Source organism: Capra hircus, chromosome 4 (genome assembly GCF_001704415.2).
Source record: "Capra hircus breed San Clemente chromosome 4, ASM170441v1, whole genome shotgun sequence".
Classification (NCBI taxonomy): domain Eukaryota; kingdom Metazoa; phylum Chordata; class Mammalia; order Artiodactyla; family Bovidae; genus Capra; species Capra hircus.
Window position 1 is genome coordinate 39,996,290 of NC_030811.1, and position 24,514 is coordinate 40,020,803.

The following is a 24,514-nucleotide window of genomic DNA, read 5'->3' on the forward strand; positions in this document are numbered from 1 at the left end:
AAGTTTGAAATGAGTTTCTAAAAGTCAATTACTTTTAATCCTTTCTGCCAATCTCTGTCTTTTAATTGGTGAGTTCAGATCATCTACATTTCAGTAATTGGGAAGTGATATAGCTTAAGAATTTTTCCTCTGTTTTTGCTGTTTGTCCTCTCTTGCCTTTCTACGAGTTATTGAAACATTTTCAGAATTCCGCTTTCATTGATTTAGAGTGTATATTTTTGTTTAGAATTTTTAAACTGGTTGCTTCGGTTATTATGTTACATATATGTGTGTGTGTGTGTGTGTGTGTGTGTGTGTACACACATGCAAAACTTATGACAGTCCACTGGTATTAACATTTTTCCAGTTCAAGTGAAATGTAGAGACCTTAACTCCACTTAGGTTTTTTTACTGATCCATGCATATAATTTTCCTAAATATTTTCCTTATATACCTTGAGCACCGCATCAGATGCTTAGGTGTTATAATTTTGCTTCAATCATCAAATGCAATTTTTAGAACTCATGACAAGAATGATAGTCTATTACAGATCTTCCTCGACTTATGACAGGGTTACTTCTCAATAAACTCATCATAAATTGAAAATATCATAACTCAAAAATATGTTTAATACACTTAACCTACCTTAACACACCCAGAACACTTCAATTAGCCTACAGTTAGGCAGAGTCATTTATCATAACACTTACTTTATACTGAAGGTTGAATATTTCATGTAATTTATGAAATACTGTACTAAAAGTGAAAAAGAGAATGGTTGTATGGGTACAGAATGATTGTATGTATCTTGACTGCCCACCTTCATGACTGTGTGCTTGACTGGGAGCTGTGACTTGCTGCCACTACCCAGCTTCACAAATGAGTGTTGTATCATGTATTTCTAGCCATGAAGAAGATCAAAATTCACAGTACAGTTTAACTGAATATGTTTCACTTTAACACCATTGTAAAGTTGAAAAATCATAAGTTATTCCATAATAAGTTGGTGACAGTCTGTGTATTTATCCCTATTTTTGCCTGTTCTGATATTCTTCCTTTTTGAAGCTTGAAATGTTCTTTCGTTATTATTTCCTTTCTGTTAAGGGAATTTCCTTTAGCCGTTTTTAAAGAATAGGTTTGTTATTAACATTTTTTTTAAGTTTTTCTTCATTTGAGAGTGTCTTGATTTCCCCTTCATTTCTAAAGGGTTTTTTTTTTTTTTTTTTTTTGCCAGATATAGAATCCACAGTTGATAGTTCTTTTCTGTCAGTAATTTTTAAAAGTGCCACTTTCTCCTGTCCTCCACGCTTTCTGATGATACATCCCTTGTCTTTCTAATTGTTTTCCCCTTGTAGGTAATGTGCCTTTTTTTTTTTTTTTTCTGATTGCTTTCAAGATTTTTTCTTTGCCTTTTGTTTTCAGAAGTTTAATTATGATTTGTCTTGGCATGATTTTCTATGAGTTTGTCCTATTTGGAGTTTGTTCAAATTCTTACAGCTATAAATTTGTATCTTTCACCAAATTTGGAAAGCTTTGTCCATTATTTGTTCAAATACTTTTTCAAAAAGTTCCACAATTTCCCTCTCTTCTGAGATTTCAGTGATAGAAATGTTAACTCTTTTATTATTGTCCTTATTGTCTCTCTCTCTCTCTTTTTTTTCTTTTTTTTTTGTCAAATACTTTCTCTCTCTGTTGTTAGATTGATAAATTCTATTGATCTGGTTTCTAGTTCACTGACTCTGTCCTCTCGGCTCCCCTCTGGGGCTGAGCCCATCGGTAAGGTTTTATTTTAATTATTGTATCTTCCAGTTCTACAATCTGCATTGGGTTCTCTTCAAAATTTCTACTTTTGCTGAGTTTTGTATTTTTCATTTGTTTCAAGAGAATCCATGATGATTTATGAAGCACTTTTATGATGTCTACTTTATGATCCTTGTCTGATAATTTCAACAGCTAGTTTATCTTGTCATTAGCAACTGGTGGTTACCTTCTTTCATTCAAGTTATGGTTTCGCTGGGGTTATCATTATAATGCAAGATTTTTGGTTGTATCCAGGACATTTTGAACATTATATCATGAGATTTTTGCATCCTATTCAATCTTCTCTTTCTTAAGCAGGCTATCCTTCTGTTGAGGTATAGCATGAAGGCCAAGTTAGTGTGCATGGTCAGTTTCCCACTGGGCTCTCTGACCCCACTCAGCTCACTTCCAGATTTCCATGACACTATCCTGGCAGAGAAATTAGATTCTCATCTGTCCCACTGGGTGGGGAATAATACGTCTGCTCACCCTTGGTCTTGGCAACATTACACAACTGGAAAATCAGAGAGCCACTGCCTGCTTCTGTGGAATTGGGGTGAAGGTGGTGGGATAGATCAGTTCTCAGCCTGCCCTCAAGCATGGTGTTACCAAAAGGCAGGGTGATAGAAGGGTCTCTGTCATTGCTCTTGGCCAGAATACCTCTGATATTGACAACAATATTTAGGTTTTATTAGGCCATCCTTTTCCTAGTCTTTTGGCTAGGAGGAATAGACTTTTTCTTGGCTTTTCTTTTGTCTGTGTTTGTTAGTGGTTTGGGACTGATGGCATCTGTAGTGTCCTATCCAGAATGCATAAGAGGCTACAAGGGAAACCAGAAGAATCTCCTTGGTGTTGTTCTTCAAGTCTCAAGGTCTTGGCAGTCATCTGCTTGGTTCCACTGATCAGAATTTTTCTGTACTTTTTGTTGCCTTATGTCCAGAGATTTTAGTTGCCAGAGGAAAAACTTGGGAAGAAAGTGATCAAAAACGGAAATCTAAGGTATTGTTTTTTATGTAATGAGTTTCTAAGATTTCACTGTCCATTTTCTTAAGGGTAAAATAAACAATCTCCCTTCAGAAAGTTTTTTTGCACTAGACTCCAGACTAGATCCTAAACATGAATTTGAATCCCTGTTGGCCATCATGAAGCAGAAGCTCAATTCTCATTGCCCTTGCACCTCAGACTCTGCAATGTTAATTACAAGACAAATGAGAAGAACTAACAATTTGCAAGGGTCTTGCAAACTAACAATTATTGCCAGGTCTTGGGTTAAGTGCTTGGCAAACATTTTCTCATTTAATTTTCCAAACTAACTTATGAACTAGATAATATTATCATTCTCAATGTTATGGATGAGGACACTGATGCTAAAAGAGGTTAAGTTTAAGTAATTTGCCCAAATCCAGGCAAGTAGCCAGGAAGTAGTAAGCCTTTTCCAATTTAGTGATTCAAGTATAATGCTTATTCAAATTTAGATAGCAAGCCCCACTTCCAAAGATTCTGATGTAGTAGGTATAAGGCCAGGCCCAGCAATACGCATTGTGACTTGTCAAGCTGGAAAACTGACATAGGATGACCTTTATTCACACTTTGACAAACATCCAAGGCATGGAGGCATCTGTCTTGTCTTTGACAAAATGGCTCTGACCAACAAAGGGTGGAGTAAATAAGCATACCTCTTCTTTCTAAAGAAAACAGGGATTTGGAGATGTTTCTTTCTCCTGGATTTTGCCCGAAAGGATGTCCAGAACTTTATCAAAACATGCTTTGTGGGGTTTACTGCACATTCACTGTCATACCACTGGGCTGGGCAATCAGACTCACTTTATTCATTTATTTTAAAAAATATTTATTTATTTATTTGGCTGCATCAGATCTTAGTTTTGATGTATGGGATCTAGTTCCCTGACCAGGAATCAAACCCAGGCCTCTTGCATTGGGAACATGGAATCTTCAGCCATTGGACCACCAGGGAAGTCTTAGGGTGGCCACTTCAATGTTTCCTGAATGTTCTGTTTCATAGAAAACAGAATTGTGGTTATCTTTAAAATATGTATTATGTATTTGCATGTTTTCAACTCTGTAACATTCTTTACATAGAGTGTCAACCACCCAATCCTTTTCTAGTGAAGAAAAGGAGTCTCTTTCCTTACATAAACAGTTTTATACCTCTTCATGTAATTTTAAAGTATAAAAATGTTCAGATAAATTTTAATCCAGGAAGGACTCATAATTATTATTCCTCAGACTTTTTCTTTCATGGGAGTCAAGGGTCATGTATAGGAACCTTTTCATTGGAGTATTTCTTACTTTTTTAAAGGATACAGAAGATAAATTATCTCTATATCATCACTCAGCAAGGACTTTCTTACTCATAATAATCTACAAATCATTATCTGGGACCGGGTCTGGTTTTATGGACCTTGTGAACTTAGAGACTTAAGAACAGTAACGTTTTAAATCTGTTTCTCATTAATTTGGGATCTATGGCCACTAAGATATTTAGATGATCATTTTGAGGTTTATCTTTGTGCTTTCTTGAAAAAAAAAAATCCATGAATGAATTGTTGGCTTAATTATGATTACACAGGAAATGTTTTCAACTGCTCCTAAAAATAAGCACACTGACACACAGAAGAAGTACTTTTTGTGGGCAAAGAATCGATTTACTAATTATAATCCTCTTGTGTGTATTATTAAGGCACTTTTACTATAGATTTACAAGACATCTCTGGCCTAGTTTATTTGTAAGAACTGATATGTTTCATATTTTTCATTTACTTAAGGTGGATTGTTCAGTTCAGTTCAGTCACTCAGTTGTGTCCGACTCTTTGCGACCCCATGAATCGCAGCACGCCAGGCCTCCCTGTCCATCACCAACTCACGGAGTTCACTCAGACTCACATCCATCAAGTCAGTGATGCCATCCAGCCATCTCATCCTCTGTCGTCCCTTTCTCCTCCTGCCCCCAATCCCTCCCAGCATCAGAGTCTTTTCCAATGAGTCAACTCTTTGCATGAGGTGGCCAAAGTACTGGAGTTTCAGCTTAGCATCATTCCTTCCAAAGACCACCCAGGGCTGATCTCCTTCAGAATGGACTGGTTGGATCTCCTTGCAGTCCAAGGGACTCTCAAGAGTCTTCTCCAACACCGCAGTTCAAAAGCCTCAATTCTTCAGTGCTCAGCCTTCTTCACAGTTCAACTCTCACATCCATACATGACCACAGGTAAAACCATAGCCTTGACTAGATGGACCTTAGTCGGCAAAGTAATGTCTCTGCTTTTGAATATGCTATCTAGATTGGTCATAACTTTTCTTCCAAGGAGTAAGCATCTTTTAATTTCATGGGTGCAATCACCATCTGCAGTGATTTTGGAGCCCCCAAAAATAAAGTCTGACACTGTTTCCACTGTTTCTCTATCTATTTCCCATGAAGTGATGGGACCAGATGCCATGATCTTTGTTTTCTGAATGTTGAGCTTTAAGACAACTTTTCACTCTCCACTTTCATTTTCATCAAGAGGCTTTTTTAGTTCCTCTTCACTTTCTGCCATAAGGATGGTGTCATCTATACATCTGAGGTTCTTGATATTTCTCCCAGCAATCTTGATTCCAGCTTGTGTTTCTTCCAGTCCAGCGTTTCTCATGATGTACTCTGCATATAAGTTAAATAAGCAGGGTGACAATATACATCCTTGATGTACTCGTTTTCCTATTTGGAACCAGTCTATTGTTCCATGTCCAGTTCTAACTGTTGCTTCCTGACCTGCATACAGATTTCTCAAGAGACAGGTCAGGTGGTCTGGTATTCCCATCTCTTTCAGAATTTTCCACAGTTTATTGTGATCCGCACAGTCAAATGCTTTGGCATAGTCAATAAAGAAGAAATAGATGTTTTTCTGGAACTCTCTTGCTTTTTCCATGATCCAGCGGATGTTGGCAATTTGATCTCTGGTTCCTCTGCCTTTTCTAAAATCAGCTTGAACATCAGGCAGTTCACGGTTCATGTGTTGTTGAAGCCTGGCTTGGAGAATTTTGAGCATTACTTTACTAGTGTGTGAGATGAGTGCAATTGTGTGGTAGTTTGAGCATTCTTTGGCATTGCCTTTCTTTGGAATTGGAATGAAAACTGACCTTTTCCAGTCCTGTGGCCACTGCTGAGTTTTCCAAATGTGCTGACATATTGAGTGCAGCACTTTCACAGCATCATCTTTCAGGATTTGAAATAGCTCAACTGGAATTCCATCACCTCCACTAGCTTTGTTTGTAGTGATGCTTTCTAAGGCCCACTTGACTTCACCTTCCAGGATGTCTGGCTCTAGATGAGTGATCACACCATTGTGATTATCTTGGTCGTGAAGATCTTTTTTGTACAGTTCTTTTGTTACTCAGGCAAAATTAATGAAGTTCCAATGTGGTAAGAACGTCTTCTCATTCAGCATCGACTGAGGATATCCTAACATATTTCACAGACATTAGCCAACCCCACCCTTAGCGGAAGAAGAGGACCAAGTTTGTGTTCTTGGAAATTGCAAAGAGTTCCATGAGGGGAAAGAATATTACTTGTGCATTTAATTAATATATAAAATAGTATGGAACTTGTCTGGTGGTCCAATAGTTGGACCACCAGGCAAGAATCCACCTTGCAATGCAGGGGACATAGATTCTATCCCTGGTCCAGGAAATAAAATCCCTCATGTCATAGAGCAACTAGAGAGCCTTCATGCCACAACTAGGAAGTCAATGCATTGCAATGAAAGATCCTGCATGCTGTAACTAAGACCTGACACAGCCAAATAAAGAAACAAAGAGTTAAAAAGGTAAAATAACTGTCTTCACATTTACAGTGACAGTATAAAAAGCCAAAACAACATTTCAGATATTCAGTAGTTATTCCTTTTTTCTATGTGTATTAAATACTTTTTAAGTAGTTCAGAAGATTCTAGGAAAGCATAACCGCAGATTTCATTTGTGAGAGTCAGCATGACATTTTGTAAGTAGAAATCTAAAGAGCTAATAAGGAGAATGTGGGAAAGGGGAAACAATCAATAGGAAAGTCTTTGTACACCACAATGGAGCTGTGCTATTATTATGTGAAATTCGCAACACCCACTAGCAAAGAGAAACATAGAAAACAAAATTAAATTAATGTACAATTGTAAAAATTATAGTCTCATATAAATAAAAACCAAGACTTGTTTTCCAAATAGAAAAGTAGTCACTAAAAATCCAAAAGAAGTCCTTCCAAAAAGGAATAAGAAACGATTTTTTTAACATGTGACCATGTTTTCTGAGCTATTTTACACTTTTCATAGAGTCCCTCATATTATTGTCATAATGAAAAATTAACTTCTAAACAAATTAAATTAAGGTAAAATTTGGCATCATTGCACCAACATCCAGGTAGTAAAACCTTCCTTTGTGTGAATAACAAAATTACTTTTTATTGCATTATTTATTTCTGAAAATAATAGAAATCCTTTCTCTTCCATCCTATATTCATATAACAAATATATTTTGAGCATCCCAATTTACTGGCTTCTAGACAGCTCAAGGGGCTTCCCTGATGGCTCAGTGGTAAAGAAACTGCCTGCTGATGAGGGAGATGTAGGTTCAATCCCTGGATTGGGAAGATCCCCTGGAGAAGGAAATGGTAACCCACTCCAGGATTCTTGCCTAGGAAATCCCATGGACAGAGGAGCCTGGTGGGCTATAGTCCAAGGGATTCATGGACCCCGATACAACTGAAGCAACTGAACAAGAAAGTGCAAACAAAACAGATATGATCCTGCCCTCATTGAGCTTAAAAATACTCCTGAACACCTGTTTTTATGTGCTCTATGAGCCTCTGTACTAAAAAATGACACACAGCTCCTGGAACTTTTCATCTTCAGAACATTGCAGGTGTTTGTCCTCATGAGTAGCATAAGTGCAAGTTAGTTTCATAGTCAATAATACTGCTTCAATTTGCTTTTGGCTCCATTTGACAAGATTTATTTTTCTAGAGTCTTGAGGTCTGAGTGTATGAACACTTTGAGTTTCGTTCTTTTAGAAACTTGAGAACTGAGTTCAAAGCCCTGTTACACTATATCACTGATTTATACACACATTCATATTCAACAAATATTTGTTGAGGAAAACAGACGCAGCTCCCTGCCTCTGTGAAGCTTACATTCTAGCAGAGGGAGTGAAAGAATGGTAGACATATTTGATAAGTACAATGGAAGAAAGAGAAAGTTGAACAGGGTAAGAGGAATTGGAAGTGGCAAGGTCAGAATGGCAGGTTAAAATGTTAAAGGTGCTTAGCGTAGACTTCATTGAGAAAGATTTGAAGGATTTGAGGAAATGATCTATGTAAATATCACAAATAAGAATGTTCCAGGCAGAAAGAAGAGCTGGAGTGAAGTCCCCTAAGTATGAGCCTGCCTGGTTAAGAAAACCAGTGCAGTGGAGCAGAGTAAGTAAGGCGAGGAGGGCAGGAGGAGAGGTCACAGGGGTAACCTCATAGTGGGAAGGTTAGTGGATTATATGGAATCTAAGAGCCCACTGTCAATACTCATCAGGGGAAGCTTTGCAGAGTGTAGAGTTTTTCTTTCTTTCTTTCTTTTGTGTGTGTGTGTGTGTGTGTGTGTGTGTGTGTTTGTACACCAAAGTTCCCTTGAAATGGTACATAAGTAGACAAGTCCTAAAGTCTGATGTGTATCCAAAAGTGCTTGCAAGGAACTAGGTGATGAAGAAATGAAAAAGTCAATTAGATTCGTTATTCCTTTTGAGATTAAAAAGCAGTATGAAAATTCTTTTGCTATTAGGGAGCTGGAGATGGCTATCCTTCAACAAAATTCTGAGCCATCAAAATTACAAAGGTATAGCTTTGAAGAATTTTGAGCAGAAGAATGGCTTGATCTGAATCATGTTTTTAAAGGGTGACTCCAGCTGCCTTGTTTGAAAATATGTTGTAGGGAAGCTATGCAGGCAGGGAGAGCTGATAGGAGCCCTCACAGAAATCCAAGCAAGATGTGGTGGTGGCCAAGGCTAAGCTGGTTATAAAAAGTGATTGGATTCTGTATGTATTTTGAGGGCAGAACCAAAAGGATTTATTGATGGGTTGGACATGGGATGTCAGTGGAAGAGTCAAGATGACTCCATTTGGATATCTATGGCACAATATATTAATTTGCATGTCTCTTTCATTCTGTATTTCATGTTTCTAGTTTAGGTCTTCTTTTTGTCTAATACTTCCTGCTGCATTGTATTTTTTTATACTTGCAACTTGGGTTGCTGTATTAGTCATTCAGTCATGTCTGACTCTTTGCAACCCCATGGACTATATAGCCCATCAGGCTCCTCAGTCCATGGAATTCTCCAGGCAAGAATACTGGAATGGGTTGCCACTCCCTTCTCCAGGGGATCTTTCTGACCCAGGGATCGAACCCAGGTCTCCTGCATTGCAGGCAAATTCTTTACCATCTAAGCCATATTAGGTTGTTGTTGGTTTTGTTTTGTTTTTTTTTTTTTAGTCTAATACTTCTAGTAGCTATTTATTGAACACTTAGTGTGGTAGGTGCAGTGAGGAGTTGAAGATGAACAAAATATTGATTCTGGTCTCAAAAAGGATCCCAAGAGCAACACTATTAGACATGGAGATAAACTATAAAGGAGAAGTAAATCAAATGTTATAGAGAGTCAGAGAAGAGAGATGTTCCTTTGCACTGTGAAAAAAAGAAGGAAAGGTCAACATCAAGTCACCCTGAACAGAATTTTCAGAATAATGTGAGTTTGAGGGTCACCAAACCAATATGCATTCTAGGTGGGCACAAGGACCCACACAGCATCCAGTCCAAGGCAGAATGAGTGCAGGGTGCCTGGAGGGAACAGCTAAGGGGAAAGATTGGACATGTGGTCCTTCTAGTTCAGAATGCTTTGGACCAAGGAGGTGGCAGAAAAGATCAAAAGTGTGAGAGGTGTGAGGGATAGTTCAGAGACAGGATCGCTGGTGTAGCAATGTCTCAAAGGTAAGACTGAGGATTGGAATGTTGTTATTGGAAGGCTGTTGTTTAGTCGCTAAGTTGTGTCCCACTCTTTGTGACCTCATGGGCTATAGCCCACCAGGCTCCTCTGTCCAGGGGACTTCTCAGGCAAGAATACATGCCCTTCTCCAGGGTATCTTCCTGACCCAGGGTATGAACCTGTGTCTCCTGCATTGGCAGGTGGGATCTTTACCACTGAGCCACCTGAGAGGCTGGTGATACCAAAATGGAAATAGGGACATAGAGGGAAAGGACCTTTGTCTAAAATCTTCCCATCTGGACTACAGAGGGAAAGTGAATGAGAAAAGCTAAGATCAAGTCTTGCAATAAATCCTGAGCAACCTGTTTTCTCAGCAGCAGATTTGAGGACATAATTTTCTTGATCTGTTATTTGCTTGGACTGTGATTGTGATTTGTGTGCTCTCAGAGACTTGGATAAGACAAGAATATTGTTGATATGACTGATTCCTTTAAAAGAAAAGGTTGAAAAGCACAAGCAATTTTTATTAAATTACAAGACTTTCCAAGGTTTACAGAAGAACTTTTCAAAGCTCATTTGAGGGAAGAGCCACAAATAACCACCTGCTTGAGCTCTGTTCAGTTCCTCCTCTCAAAATTGAACCAAAATGCAATCTGGCTGCTCTGCCTGGAAACTTCTTCCGGTATTTTCCTTAATGGAGCGCAGAAGCAGAGGAGGTGAGGAGAAGGTCACCACTTTGAAGGTCTATGAAGCTTAAAATGTTCTGGCTACAGACTTCAGCTGAACCAATTTTGTTTTCCATGGTAAAGTCGAACCAAACAAAATCTTGGGAATGTGCCCAAAGAGCTTGTATTGAATATTAGAATTTTAGAAGGCAAGAGAAGCTGGAGGATTGATTATTTTGGCAAAGAGCACATTGTCAGCAAGGTGTTTCTTCACCCTTCCTAGCATTTTCAGAAGTGTTGAAAATAATTAGAAGCAAACACAAATGTTGGCAAAATCATGCCGGGGGAGCTTCTTCAAGCCTGATGCTTTTCTGAGACCTTAGCTGAAAGTTTGGGTAGCTCACTTTGAGGGGAGATTGCGTGTTTGCTAATGAATATGAATAGCATTTCCTTATGGGCCATATATTTTTTCCAGCAGGAAATGGATAATCTACTATGACATTTCAGTGGGTTGGAACAAGATAGATAAATCAAATACAAGTTACCCTGTTTCTTTTTCAAATGAAAGATAAATGCCTTAATGGATTAGCAATCATGAAATATATAAGTATTTATAATACAGTACTGCTTTATAACACCATCTGCCAAAGAATGGTATTTATTCAGCCACTGATATGAGAACAGATTTTCTCCCACATTATGCAGAGAGGAAATATATCCTAGTGTTAACGAGCATGCACTTTGTATTTAGCCAGCCTAAATTCTAACAGAATTCTTTAGTTGACTGGCTGTGTCATTTTGATAACGTTACTTAACCCCACTTTCCTTTGTTGATAAAATGGTATAATAAGCATCCTACTTTTTAAAGTCATTCAGTCTATCAAACAAGGTAATATATGAAAAGCATTCCACCAAATGCCTAACATGTGTAAGTACTCAATAAATAATAGCTGTTCTCATCATTTCACTGGTCAAAATTGACTCCACACAAAATGAGAATTTAGAAGTATTTGGAGCATCTGAACTGAATACTTTTGAAAGGAGTGCTGAGGGACTAGATGAATGAATTTCTGCTCTGGTCCAGGCAAATAAGTCTCTGTATTAAAACTGAGACATAGAATCAGTCTCCATAGGCTATGTCATATACAATTGTCATATAGGGTAGTGACAATTCCTGAATAACGCCAGTTTAAAGTGATGCAAGTAGATTCCTTGCTAATATCCCATGTTCATCATTATTTGCAAGGGCTGTTGGGCAGTCATTATCTCACACATGGCCAAGCTGTTATACCAGAGAGACCCGGATGGTCTTACGTCAGCAACTGAGTGTTCTGACCTGGAGGTGGGGCATACATACCCCTCCTATTCACAGTTTGTTGGCCAACACATGACTTCAGTCAGCATCAAAGAGATCAGGACATCTCACATTATCGTGGTCCTAGAACAAGGAAGCTAGACATCTGAGCAATGACAATCACAGAACCACAGAGAGTTGAAAACATAATCTTACCTCATAGGTAGTGGGACTTTCATTATCTTTACAGAGTCCCAAAATAAATTCTGTTATAGCAGTAGTGATCCAGGGTGCCTCTGAACTCTGGGTAAGACGGGTGACTCATCCTAGTTGGTGGTACACACCACATGTTGCCTGGAGTTTCTGGGATGCCTGACCATATAAGCCGTGTCATCGATTGAGTCCTTCTGTTCAAGATATCCAGAGCCATTTTTATTCTCCATGGCCTTTTTCCACCATTCCATGCTAGTTGAAATGGCTTTATCTGTTTTTATCTCACATCTAATGGGTTTAATGTGTTCTAACTGTATGGTTCCATTTGGCGCCTTGGATGCTATGGCTGAGAGGCGCCATATAAAAAATATTGTTATTGTTATGATGATGAGTTCAAGCAGTGGAGGGGAAATTGTGAAATAACTTGGTACTGGAGCTATCATTATTTTCAGAAAAATGAAATTTGGCTTCTTATTGCACTAGTAAGCCTTGAAGATTAAATGATATCTACAGCATGTATCTTAGCAATGGGCCAAAGAAGTCAAAATAAAAACTTTTTGATATAGCATTTCATATATTATAAAACAGATGTTTGCTTTTAAGTATTCTTGATTTTTTTAAAAAAGTTGACACCCATATCAGACATTAAAAAGGCACAACAGATGAAAAGACCCACACATTTAGTTTTAATTGTGTTCATTCTCGCTTCCATCATGACTGGACTGGCCAGCTATGTTAGTGAATTTAACCCTTAGTGTTGCTCCTTGGCTAGTTCACTGTGAAGTTGAGCAATATGTTGTTTCATTGCTTTGGAAATACATCATGGAGATGTGAGGTGCATCGAGTTCTGGAAAAAAAAGAATGTTGAGGTCCCTTCCCTCATGATGATGTGATATTATGTTCCCATTACTTGAATATTCATTATGGTTTCCCACATGTTTTTGGCTACCTCTGTTTCCTGCAACTGTTTGCATTATTAAGTTGGTCTGGATTATAGAAATGTAGCTTGAATGCTGTGTGTAGTTAAAGTAGCTTGTGATGTTTGCATGGAATGGGTAGATTCCGTTTTTAGCCTGAGTCGTGGAAGGTTTCTAAGAGGAGATGAGATGAAATAGTCAGGGTCTTATTACTGAAGGGCCTCAAACCACAGATGGAAAACACGACACAGGGCTAGTTGGAGGAATTTTCTGGCACACCAGGAACTGGGCCTTCCCTGTGCCTTCAACCAGATAACTTTCCACAGAGAATACAGTGAAGGCTTCATTCCTTTCTGGCCGGGTAGGGAAGAAAGATTTGGAGAGCACTGCCTGGCTCAGAAACGTGAGGAATCAGAATATATTCATGGGGCTATGTTTCCAGGACCTCCTACAAGGAAATAGGCGGTCTATGACAAATTCATGTGAAAAGATGAGGTAGTAATGAGTACATATTGCATAAGAAATCTGATAGCACTGTGATCTAGAAAGACAGAGGGCATAGACTGTCAGAAGATGAAATCTGAAACTGTCCTTGGCATGTTCTACTCCAAGACCCGTGAGTTTATTTTTCAACTTAGATAATTCTCTTTTTTGCTTTTTTCTTTTTACTGGGAAACAGCATGGCCTGTTGGCAAAGGTTCAGGATTTGGAGCAAGTCTCTCTGGCTTTAAATCCTGGCTCCTTTTAGCTCTGCGACCCATTTAGCTCAGTGACTTCCCTGCTGTGTCGCTCAGTTTTCCCCATTTGTAAAATGGGGACCATGACCTTCTGACCGTATCCTAAGGGCTGAATGAATCAAATGTGCAAAGCACATATGACAGTGTTTGGCACATAGGAAGTGTTTGTTGAGTAAGTAAATAAGTCTCATGTTTCCAAAGTTCCTTTTAACATATCTAGTAAAAAGTTAGTTTCTGGTGTACATTATGATGCTGTCGGATGTAGTGAGTATGTACTTGTCTGGTGACTTGGTAATCATTCAGACTGCCTTAGCCTCCCTTTTGCTATCTGTAGGAAAACGAAAACATATTTATCTCCCTACCTATTTATTTGAAAAGGGCTTGTTATGTCCCATGTGCTTAAAAAAAATGTTTCCTTCCATATAGCACAGGGAACTCTGCTCAGTGTTCTATAATAACCTAAATGGGAAATGAATTTGAAAAAGAATAGCTACGTGTACATATGTGACGAATTCACTTTGTTGTACACCTGAAACTAACATAACGTTGTAAAAATTACAAAAAGAATTAGTATTTGAAAACAAAACTCTCCTTAATTAAAATGAAGAATAGAATTTATTTTTTTAAAAAAGAGTTCCTCCCTTTTCCTTTTCCTTTAAATAATCTTATCCTTGATTGTTACAGAGTTTTAAAAGTTAAGACTTTTGTCCCCAGCTTGCTGTCATGAATCTAAAATGAAGTTCACTTGTTCATGTTCTGGGAAGTTTGGGACTGAAATGAACTGGTGACAAGGCCCCTACCTGAGGAATCTGGGGTGCTGAGGTCAGCACTGCAGCTGAGAAGGAGAGGCAACAGCAGCAGGTGGTGTGTGCTGAGGGCTTACCGTGTGCCTGGTCCTGTTCTAAGAAGTCTTAAAATCCTCACAACTTTAGATGGTAGGGACCATTAGCATCCCCATTTCACAGAGAAACATTGAGGCACAGATGATGAAGTAAATTACCCAAGGAGACCAGCTCAGCTCATGACAGAACAAGGATGTCAACCTAGACCCTCTGGCTCCCTAGCCTCGCTTTTAACCTCCTTACTGTGTCACTCCTCGAAAACAACGATTATGAAGTCAGCACAGCTGTGTGTCTGCTGTGTGCCCTTTACACATTTCATAACCTCTCTGAGCTCCATGCGCCTCTTCTGTGATATAAGGATAAAAGGCAGTAATAAATGCAAACAACAACAACAACCAAAAAACCCTATCTAATGTTACTGTGAGGATACCATGTAGATAACAAATATAGCCCCAGGCCTGGCATACAGTAAGTTCTCACTGTATGTAGAGGCTTTGGGTGTCAGATGTCATCATGTATGACTAGAGCCTGGGGCAGATTCCTCCTCTTCTAACTCTGCATTTTGTCAGCCTCTGGCTGGTTTATCAGTTCAGCCTCCCAGGAAAGGGCAGAAGTTGAGGTCAAAGGCATTGTCACTTTCCTAGAATCAGACATACTGTTCATGAGGGGACCAAGGGCAGTTCACACACAGTCCTCATGGAGAGGTGGGTCTAACCCACAAGCTGTGCCATCCAGTCCCCTTCCTGGTAAGAGCTTTGACCTCCAATTATTAGAGTAAGTAGGCTCCTCACAAGGACAGCACTTGGGGTTCCAGGTTTGGTACCACGATGTTCTGGAGACTGCTGTGGTGTGCGTTTTTCCTGAGCATTTTTCAGTTTGATTGCCTTTATAAATGCAGAGGAAAAACATCCACACCTTCATTAATCCCTACATGGCTTTGACTCAGTCTCAGAGAGCGCTGCATTTCTTTCTCTGCCTCTTTCTGTTTGGCACAGAGTCCACATTTCTTTTAAAAGTAAAACTGCCCTAATTCCTACTCTCAGGTCAATGGAGATGTGTCTGGTTAAGGCCAAGAATTCCTCATTGCAAGAAATGCATTCATCTCCAAACTTACGAGCTATACAGGTTAATTTTTCATTCGTTTCCTTTGGACATAAAACGTTTTGATGCAATAGATTTTTGATATAGAACTTAGGAAATAGAAAAGCCTGCCTAAACAACGGATTGAAACCCTCAGCATCAGAGAGGTTGGAATGAATACAACTGCCTTGGAAATACATTGCTTTGAAATGAAGACACTTAGATGGAAATGACCTCTAAATTTACATATCCTGGCCCAAATTCTTCCCTGAATTCCAGACTTGCATAGCTAAAGGCTTCTCTCCTTGGATATCTCATTGGCATCTCAAACAGCATTTTCGGTGGGCTTCCCTGGTGGCTCAGTGAGTAAGGAATCCTCCTGTAATGCAGGAGATGCAGGCGAAGCAGGTTCTATCCCTGGTCAGGAAGATCCCCTGGAGTAGGAAATGGACTTGCATAGCTAAAGGCTTCTCTCCTTGGATATCTCATTGGCATCTCAAACAGCATTTTCAAAAACAAATTTGACTTCTGGGACTTCCCTGACTGCCAGGTCCAGTGGTCAAGATTCTGCCTTCCAATGCAGCGGGTGCAAGTTCAATCCCTGATCAGGGAGCTAAGATCCCACATGCCTCAGGGGGCAGCCAAAAAAAAAAGGGGGGGGAAGAAAAGAAAAACAGAATTTGACTTCTGCTTCTAACCAGGTTTGTCCACGAATCCATTCAGCCTTTCTCATCAGGTAAATGGCCCACCAGTTATTCATTTCAGAAACAGGAGTTTTCGTTTGATCTTTCTCCCTCCCCAGCTGCCTTGGGTCTTGCGCTCCATCAGCAAGCCCTCTCATTCTATCAGGAGAAAAGTTCTCAAATACATCCACTTTTCTCAAATTCTGTAGGCACCATCCTAGTGTAGGCCACCACCATCTCCTCCAATATCCCCAGAACAGCCTCCAAGCTCATTTTAGTGCTCTCTCTGCCCAGCTATGGGAGTACTGAAGTCTTGTCACTGTTCTGCTTAAAGCCCCAGCAGCTTCCCAGTGAACTCAGAAGAAGATTCACTTTACTACCATAGCCTGTAAATCCCTGTGACTCTCCTTCCAATTTCATCTAGAAACTACCCAATAATATTCTAGCCACACTGCAACTTTTTTCAGTTCTTGGGCATCAAGCCTGTTCTCACTGCCTGGAGTCTTCTTTCTTTTAACGTTAATAGCTGTTGTTTTAATATTAATAGCTCAGCTTTGGGACTTCCCTGGTGGTCCAGTGGTTAAAACCTTGCCTTCCAGTGCAGGGGGTGTGGGTTCAATCCCTGGTCTGGAAACTAGGGCAACATGCCACTGAACAACTAAGCCCATGTGCTGCAAGTAAGACCCAGCACAGCCAAACAGATGAATAAAATAAATATTTTTCTAAAAAAAGAAGGAGAAACATACATAGTAAACTTAATCTTTGGCAGTTTGAAAATACCTTCATATTTGATTAACCATTTGACTAGGTATACAATTCTAGGTCTGGGACTCCGTGCTCAAGGTAGAGAACCCGCCTGCCAATGCAGGAGACTAAGAGACACTGGTTTAATCCCTGGGTCGGGAAGATCCCCTGGAGGAGGGCATGGCAACCCACTCCAGTATTCTCGCCTGGAGAATCCCATGGGCAGAGGAGCGTGGTGGGCTACGGTTCGCAAAGAGCTAGACACGACTGAAGTAGCTTAGCATGCACACACACACAATTCTAGATTTAACATCATTCCCATTTAGGAATTTGAAAGCGAGCTTCACTTTCTTCTAGTTTTTAGTAGAAATTAGTGAGAGTAGAATATATTGCAACATTTGATCTTTCAGCTTTTGTCCTACCTCTGTTCTAAGATCTGTCTGTCTCTTAACCATTGATTTTTAAGAAAAGAGGCTTGGAAATTCGGTGGTTGTCAAGTGGTTAAGACTTGGCACTTTCACTGCCAAAGGTTTCGGTTTGGTCCCTGGTTGAGGAACTAAGATCCCACAAGCTGCCTATAGTGTGGTCAAAAATTTAAAAAAAATAAATAAATAAAAAATAAAAAAAATTTTAAAGAGCCTTTAAAAAGACTCTTGGGAAGGTGAAATGGACCAACTGGCATCCACTTCCTCTCAGTGTCCTTGTAGAATATCCTATGCTTCAGCTTTCTCGACCTCTTTCCCCATCGACATGATCCCATTGATGTCATTCTTAAATTTGTTGAAATAGCTCATGCACTAGTGACGTTCCCTCCCATCCTTTTCACTCATATGACATTTTATGTTTGTTTAACGTCTATACCTTTACTTCAGTGGTTTATCAGGGGAGAGTGAAGTCCCAAAATATACCACTTGAAATTATAGTCATTTACCATCATTTAGATGTACAGTAACTTATTTGACCAGCGCAAAAGGAAATGGCAACCTACTCCAGTATTCTTGCCTGGAGAATCCCATGGACAGAGGAGCCTGGTGGGCTGAAGTTCATAGAGAGCCAGACACAGAGTCAGACACTACTGAAGCGACTTAACATCCACACACGCCCAAGTTTGGAGCATATTTTCCTAATTTTATCAGTATTGCAACTATTTGACCTCTTTATCTGGAAGGAAGGCATTTGGGATAGACCTATGAGGACAGTACGTGAGAGAAAGATTGCTAAACACCTGCTCCTAATAAGGTACACTTTGGAAGCTAAGAACAGATGAAAAAGTTTCTTTCTTTTCTTTTAAATACAGAATCTCACACAAAAGGGGGTATTGAATATTTGATTTAGAAGTTTGTATAGATCCTTACCTATCACATTTGTCAACATTCTTGATTACATCCATAGAGGAAAAAATTTTTTTATTAAAGCAGGATTTCTCCATTCAAGTATGTGAATACTTAAAACCCTTGATATCAAGTTGAAAATTTTCCTTCCAGAAGGATTGTACCATTTTTCACTCCCTCTGGTCACAGACTTCTTAAACACATACTGTGATATCTGTAAGATTCACTAGTTTTGTAAACAAAGTTGTATCTCATCATCTCCATACTCTCTGATTATTACTGATGTTGAGTATTACCCACATTATATTCCCCAAATGCTCAAACCAATCCTGCATAGGTATTGCCAACCTCATTTTAGAAATCTATGGACTGAGTCTCAGGAACTTTTAAGAATTCTCAGGATCACACAGCTTTCAAGTGTTTGAAAGCATATGCGAATGTAGACGTTGCTTTGCCAAAAAGTAATTTAAGAACATGTGACTTATCTGCTCATCTTTTTTTTAAACAGAAAATCAGATTATTCATTCTTTCTGGACCTTAGATATAAATAATTATGTCAAACATGTTCTACTTCTTGCAACAAATACATTTGAAGAATATATGTTGTGCAAAGCCTAGACTGAGGAATGTCCCAGGTACATAGGATCATTGTACAGGGTTGCAAGAACAGATTTCAATTGACTCAGGGAAATTTTGCTTTTTGGGGGATCTGGATATATCACTTTATTTGTCCTGTTTCACATAGAGATGTATATTTTAAGGGGCTGTAAATTTTTGTTTTATCATAAACTACATGGCCAAGCAAAACAGTAGCACCCCTATCCCCCTTATCCATGGGTTCACTTTCCAATGTTTCAGTTACATGTGGTCAACCATGGTCTGAAAATATTAGAAAATTCTAGAAATAAATAATTCATACATTTTCAATTGTGTGCTGTTCTGAGAAGAGTGATGAAATCTCCTGTCATCCCCTTCTGTCTCTTGAATTATCTCTTTGTCCAGCGTATTCATTCGTTAGCCACTTAGTAGCCATCTAGTTTATCAGACTGATTGTCCATCAGTGTCAAAGTGACTCTTCTTTTACTTTGTAATGGCACCAAAGCACAGCAGTAGTGATGCTGGCCATTTAGGTATGCCAGAGAGAAGTCGTAAAGAACTTCTTTTGAGTGAGAAGGTGAAAGTTCTCAGCTTATTAAGGAAAGAAGAATTAACTGTGTGCTGAGGTTGCTGAAACCTATAGTAAGAGCACATCTTCTATCCGTGAAACTCTGAAGAAGGAAAAAGAAACTCTTACTAGCTTTGCTGTCACACTTCAGTCCACAAAAGTTAAGGCCACAGTGCATCATAGCTGCTTAGTTAAGTGGGAGAAGACATCAGAGATGCATAGTAAGATATTTTGAGAGAGACCACTTTCATGTCACTGTTATTACAGTATGTTGTTGTCATGTCATGTTCTGTGTTAGTAGTAGTTATACTGGTTCACTTACTGTGCTTCATTTATGAATTAAACTTTGTCATAGGGATATATGGACAAGAAAAAACCCTATACATAGGGTTAGCATCATCTGTGGTTTTAAGGATCCAAGTGGGGTGTCTTGGAAAGTATCCCCCACAGATAAGGGGGCACTACTGTGTTTAAGGAATTTTTAAGAAATTGCAATTTGAAAACTGCCAGTACAGTTCAGATAACTATACCATACTTTGATATTATTACACAGACAAATCTCAGCTTCAGAATCTTTCTAAAATCAATCGTATGTAAAATACCTGGTTTCTGAAGGGGCATATGGAAAAGTATATACAATTTCGTCAACTGCGATATGGCTTACTTAGTAACATATATTTGTTTAAAGAAGCCTAAGCTTTCCAAATATATCATATCCTCCAGGTGTCTTTATCCTAGCAAGTCTAAAAATTACCAAGTAATACCATCCCACCAACCTAAATTCTTTAAGATATTTTTGTGCAAGGTGTTCCATGCCCTTCCTCCTAAACTGGTAGCATAGTGTTCAGTGTGGATCTGGAAGCTCCCGGGAAGGGACAGGAGGGACACAAGTAATGGAGGGTGACACGAGTTGACCTGCCCTTTCCAATGGCTGGACCTGAGAAATTCCCTCATAGCATCCTTGCTGGGAGTTAAAAATCCAAGTTCTATGTGCCAATAGCGCAATACTGCAAAGTAGATGAGTCTCAAAAACATAATAAGTGAAGGATGCCAGACAGTAAAGGCCACATATTGTATGGTTTCATTGATATGGAATATCCAGAATAATCCATAGAGATGGAAAGAAGTTAGAGGTTGCCAGGGGATGTGGAAAGGGGAGAACTGAGAGAAACTGCTTAAAGGATGAGGGTTTTAGTGGGAGCGATGGAAATATTTTGGAACTAGATAGAGGTGATGGTTGCACAGCATTGCAAATGTACTACATGTCACGGAACAGTTCACTTGAAAATAGTGGCTCTTTACGTGAATTTCACCTCAATTAATTCTTTTTTTAAAACAAAAGTCCAAGTTCCTGAGACGAACATACCTGGACCTGGAAACTGATACTTCCTAGCTGTGTGATGTTTAGCAAGTTATTCTCGTATCCTAACCTGGATCCTCACTTTAACCCCTTTACCTTAAATCTCCATCAGTATCCATACAGGATTGCCATGAAGATTTACAGGAGCTGATGTGTGGCCTTTGGCACAGTGGCCAGCACAGCTCAGGTTCTTAGGAAATGGTAGTTACCACTGCTAATGCTCCTGGCACTGGGAGCAGTAGTGATAAATGGTAACCCTGTTTTATCCCAGATTCTTCAAGAGTCAAATGACTATTTCTCAGTTGATTGTTTTACTTCAGGTCATCTAGTTAGGAAAAAAGCCATGTGACTTTGACTTCAGCCTGTATTTTTTGGCAGAGTCCTTCTTTTGAAAGACAAATTTTGGATGAAAACTATGGTTAATGTCAAAATCACACACATCCCTAAAACACTGGATTATCAGCTTTCTCGGAAGCATAGGTGACACCACCTCCCAATGTGTATTGTTCTTTCTTGAAAAGGGAGCAACCCATGAAAGAAAACAGTTACGCACTGGAGCATTTGAAAGGAAGTGTGAGGAGGAAAAAAGAAAAGAATTTCCCTGAGTTTCAGAGAAGGAAAACTTTGGACATCAGTTGGAAATTGCCATTTATCTGGTGTGGATGGTATATGTGACCCAAATGTGCCACTTGACGGTTTTAAGAGGTCTGTGTCCTCTCTCCATCAACAATGGCTTCCTCGCCATTATCTTTTCAGAATGGAATTCTCTTAGATCCTAAGGCACATTTCTGCTTTATTGACTGCCATTCTGTTACCCGCATGTACTTGGGTTTTATCTGTTCTTCCTATGGGCTCCCCAAATCCAGATGAGACTGGAAAAATCTTTATGAGATGGAAACGTACTGTTCTGTAGTCTTCCTATGACTCTCTAATTTGTTTTCCCGAAGGCTCATCAAGTGAGATATAAAGGACAGCCAACATAAACATCATTTATTGAATGAGGCAGCAAAGGTAAAATCTGTTGAAACAGTATGTTGCTCAGTACAGTTCAGTTCAGTTCAGTCGCACAGTCGTGTCCGACTCTTTGCGACCCCATGAATCGCAGCACGCCAGGCCTCCCGGTCCATCACCAACTCTCAAAGTTCACTCAGATTCACGTCCATCAAGTCAGTGATGCCATCCAGCCATCTCATCCTCTGTCATCCCCTTCTCCTCCTGCCCCCAATCCCTCTCAGCATCAGTCTTTTCCAATGAGTCAACTCTTCATATGAGGTGGCCAAAGTACTGGAGTTTCAGCTTTAGCATCACTGTCCATCAAACCTGTGCATGAAAGAGTGAGAAGATGAGGCTGCTAAGGTTCCAAAAAGTATATGGCCTTCAATGTGAGATGATTCAGGTGGATGAGGATTTGCATCCTGTTACTATTAGTTATTCAGAGAAGGCAATGGCACCCCACTCCAGTACTCTTGCCTGGAAAATCCCATGGATGGAGGAGCCTGGTGGGCTGCAATCCATGGGGTCACTAACAGTCGGACACAACTGAGCGACTTCACTTTCACTTTTCACCTTCACGCATTGGAGAAGGCAATGGCACCCCACTCCAGTACTCTTGCCTGGAGAATCCCAGAGACGGGGGAGCCTGGTGGGCTGCCATCTATGGGATCGCACAGAGTCAGACACGACTGAAGTGACTTAGCAGCAACAACTGTTAGTTATTAACTCTGTGTGCGTGTGTGTGTGGTAAGCATCATACCCAGTTTAGTTGTGGAACACGAGGCTCAGAGAAGCTATATAATTTGTCCAAGATAGCTCTTCTTGAAAGTGAAAGAGCTGATACCCAAACAGAAGTCTCTCTGACAGTGAAGTTTGTACCCGTAACCTCTTCTACCACCTAAATGCTTCACCCAGAGTCTGGCTGAGGTTTAGTTGATCTGCAGTCTGTTGAACTTGGGTTACCTTCACCTGGGGTCAGATTTCCAGAGAGACACTATGTACCTGTGCCACTGTTCTCTGGGACCCAGAAAGTCAGTTCAGCTGAGTGACTTACCCCTGCGAGTCTTTGCGACGGGCCTGGCACACACCAGGCACATCCATGCAGCCCCCAGCATGGTGGATGACCACTGCACAGTTGTCTAAAGCAAAGTCAAGGAAAGCCATGTGTGCAAATACATTTCTTTCCAAGACGATGGTCCATCTGCAAGGGTGTAACGGGCAGTGATATTCTTGGCATTCATTGCAAACACCCCAGGCTGCTTGGGTAATGAATTTCCGAGGGTTAGTCATTAACAGGCTTCCTGCTTTCCTCCCGCTCTGACAGGCCCAGCTGTGAGATACAGTAAGTTCAAGATGTCAGAGGCCAGGCCGCCTCCCCTTCTCGGGCAGCACACGACGCACATCCTGAAGGAGGTCCTCCGATACGATGACAGGGCCATCAGGGAGCTGCTCAGCACTGGAGTGGTGACCCAACATGAGGTTGAGTGACAAAGGAAAAATGCTTTTCTGCAAAGCCACATCTGAATACATTTTGCTAGCGAAGACAAAACAGCCTTTCTGGACACTTCTCCCCAAATCTGGTGCCTGCCACTGAAGAGTTAGAGGAATTCCAGATTTCCTGCCTGGCGTCTCCAGAATGGCTTTGGTATCAGTGAATCTAGTGCTTTCTAAATGTACCCCACCTTTCATTCCTCACTGTTTTCCCCCAGATAATAGATTAATTGCAGATTTTTTTTTTTTTTGGTGAAGATTTTTTTTTTTTTCTGGAAAAATGCATTCCTCATTCTAATTACATTAATGGCCTAAACGTTTGCCCCTCCAGCCCACGCAGGTCTGAAAAAGAGCAGATCTCTTGATGTTCTTTACTTGCACATAAAGTCCTCATTTAAACCTTTGTTAGGAAGTCAAAGCAATAAGCAGAATGACAGTCTCAGTGATTGATTTTAAACAGAATAACTTAATTTGAGCTCATGAACCCTTTGTTAATCTGTAATTTAAACCATGGAATTTGTTAATGTCCCTTATAAAACTGAACTTCATTCTCCCCTGTGGGGGTAAATATTTGCTTTATGTTGTGTTTCTTTGACTATTTCCTGAGACATGCAGAAAATCAATCCCCACCAATGAATTTTGGGATGTGTAGGTATCTGCATGACAGGGTGAAGAGTGGTTCTTTAATTGGTACCTTATTTTGAGCCAAGTGCAAATGCAACACATTTTTAAATGAATGTCAGATGAGTATCTAGGTATTAAATAATGTCTGTGTGTGTGTGCTCAGGCATATCCTACTCTTTGCAACCCTGTGGACTGTAGGGGCCACCAGGCCCCTCTGTCCATGGGATTTTCCAGGCAAGAAAACTGGAGTGGGTTGCCATTTCCTTCTCCAGGGCATCTTCCTGACGTGGGGATTGAACTAACATCTCTTATGTATCCTGCATTGGCAAGCAGATTCTTTACCAACTGTACCACCTGGGAAGCCCCAAATATCGAAATAATGACAGATAGGAAAATGAAAGGAAAATATTTCTTTATATTCTGAGTATCCACTGAGTAGAAGAATATAGCATGTCTTAGTATTAAGTATTTGCCTTTAAGTATTTGTCAGTGAATTAGAAGTATAGCAACATCTCTGTCCAGAAAGTGGTAACTTATTTACATCTATGTTCCAAGATGAATTGTCACTCAGATTGCCAGTCACTCAAGC

General features: G+C 39.8%; 1 protein-coding gene across 2 annotated transcripts in view; it reads left to right on the top strand.

Annotated features, from left to right (window-relative positions):
- SUGCT (succinyl-CoA:glutarate-CoA transferase) overlaps nucleotides 1-23,869 on the top strand; it is a 777,817-nt gene extending 753,948 nt beyond the window's left edge. The window contains exon 14 of one of the 2 annotated variants that reach the window (XM_005679346.3): nucleotides 23,135-23,869. In XM_005679346.3, coding sequence (XP_005679403.1) covers nucleotides 23,135-23,298 — 164 coding nt within the window. In that variant the 3' untranslated portion in view covers nucleotides 23,299-23,869. The remainder of the gene's footprint in view (nucleotides 1-23,134) is intronic. The other variant, XM_013963404.2, reaches the window with a different exon arrangement.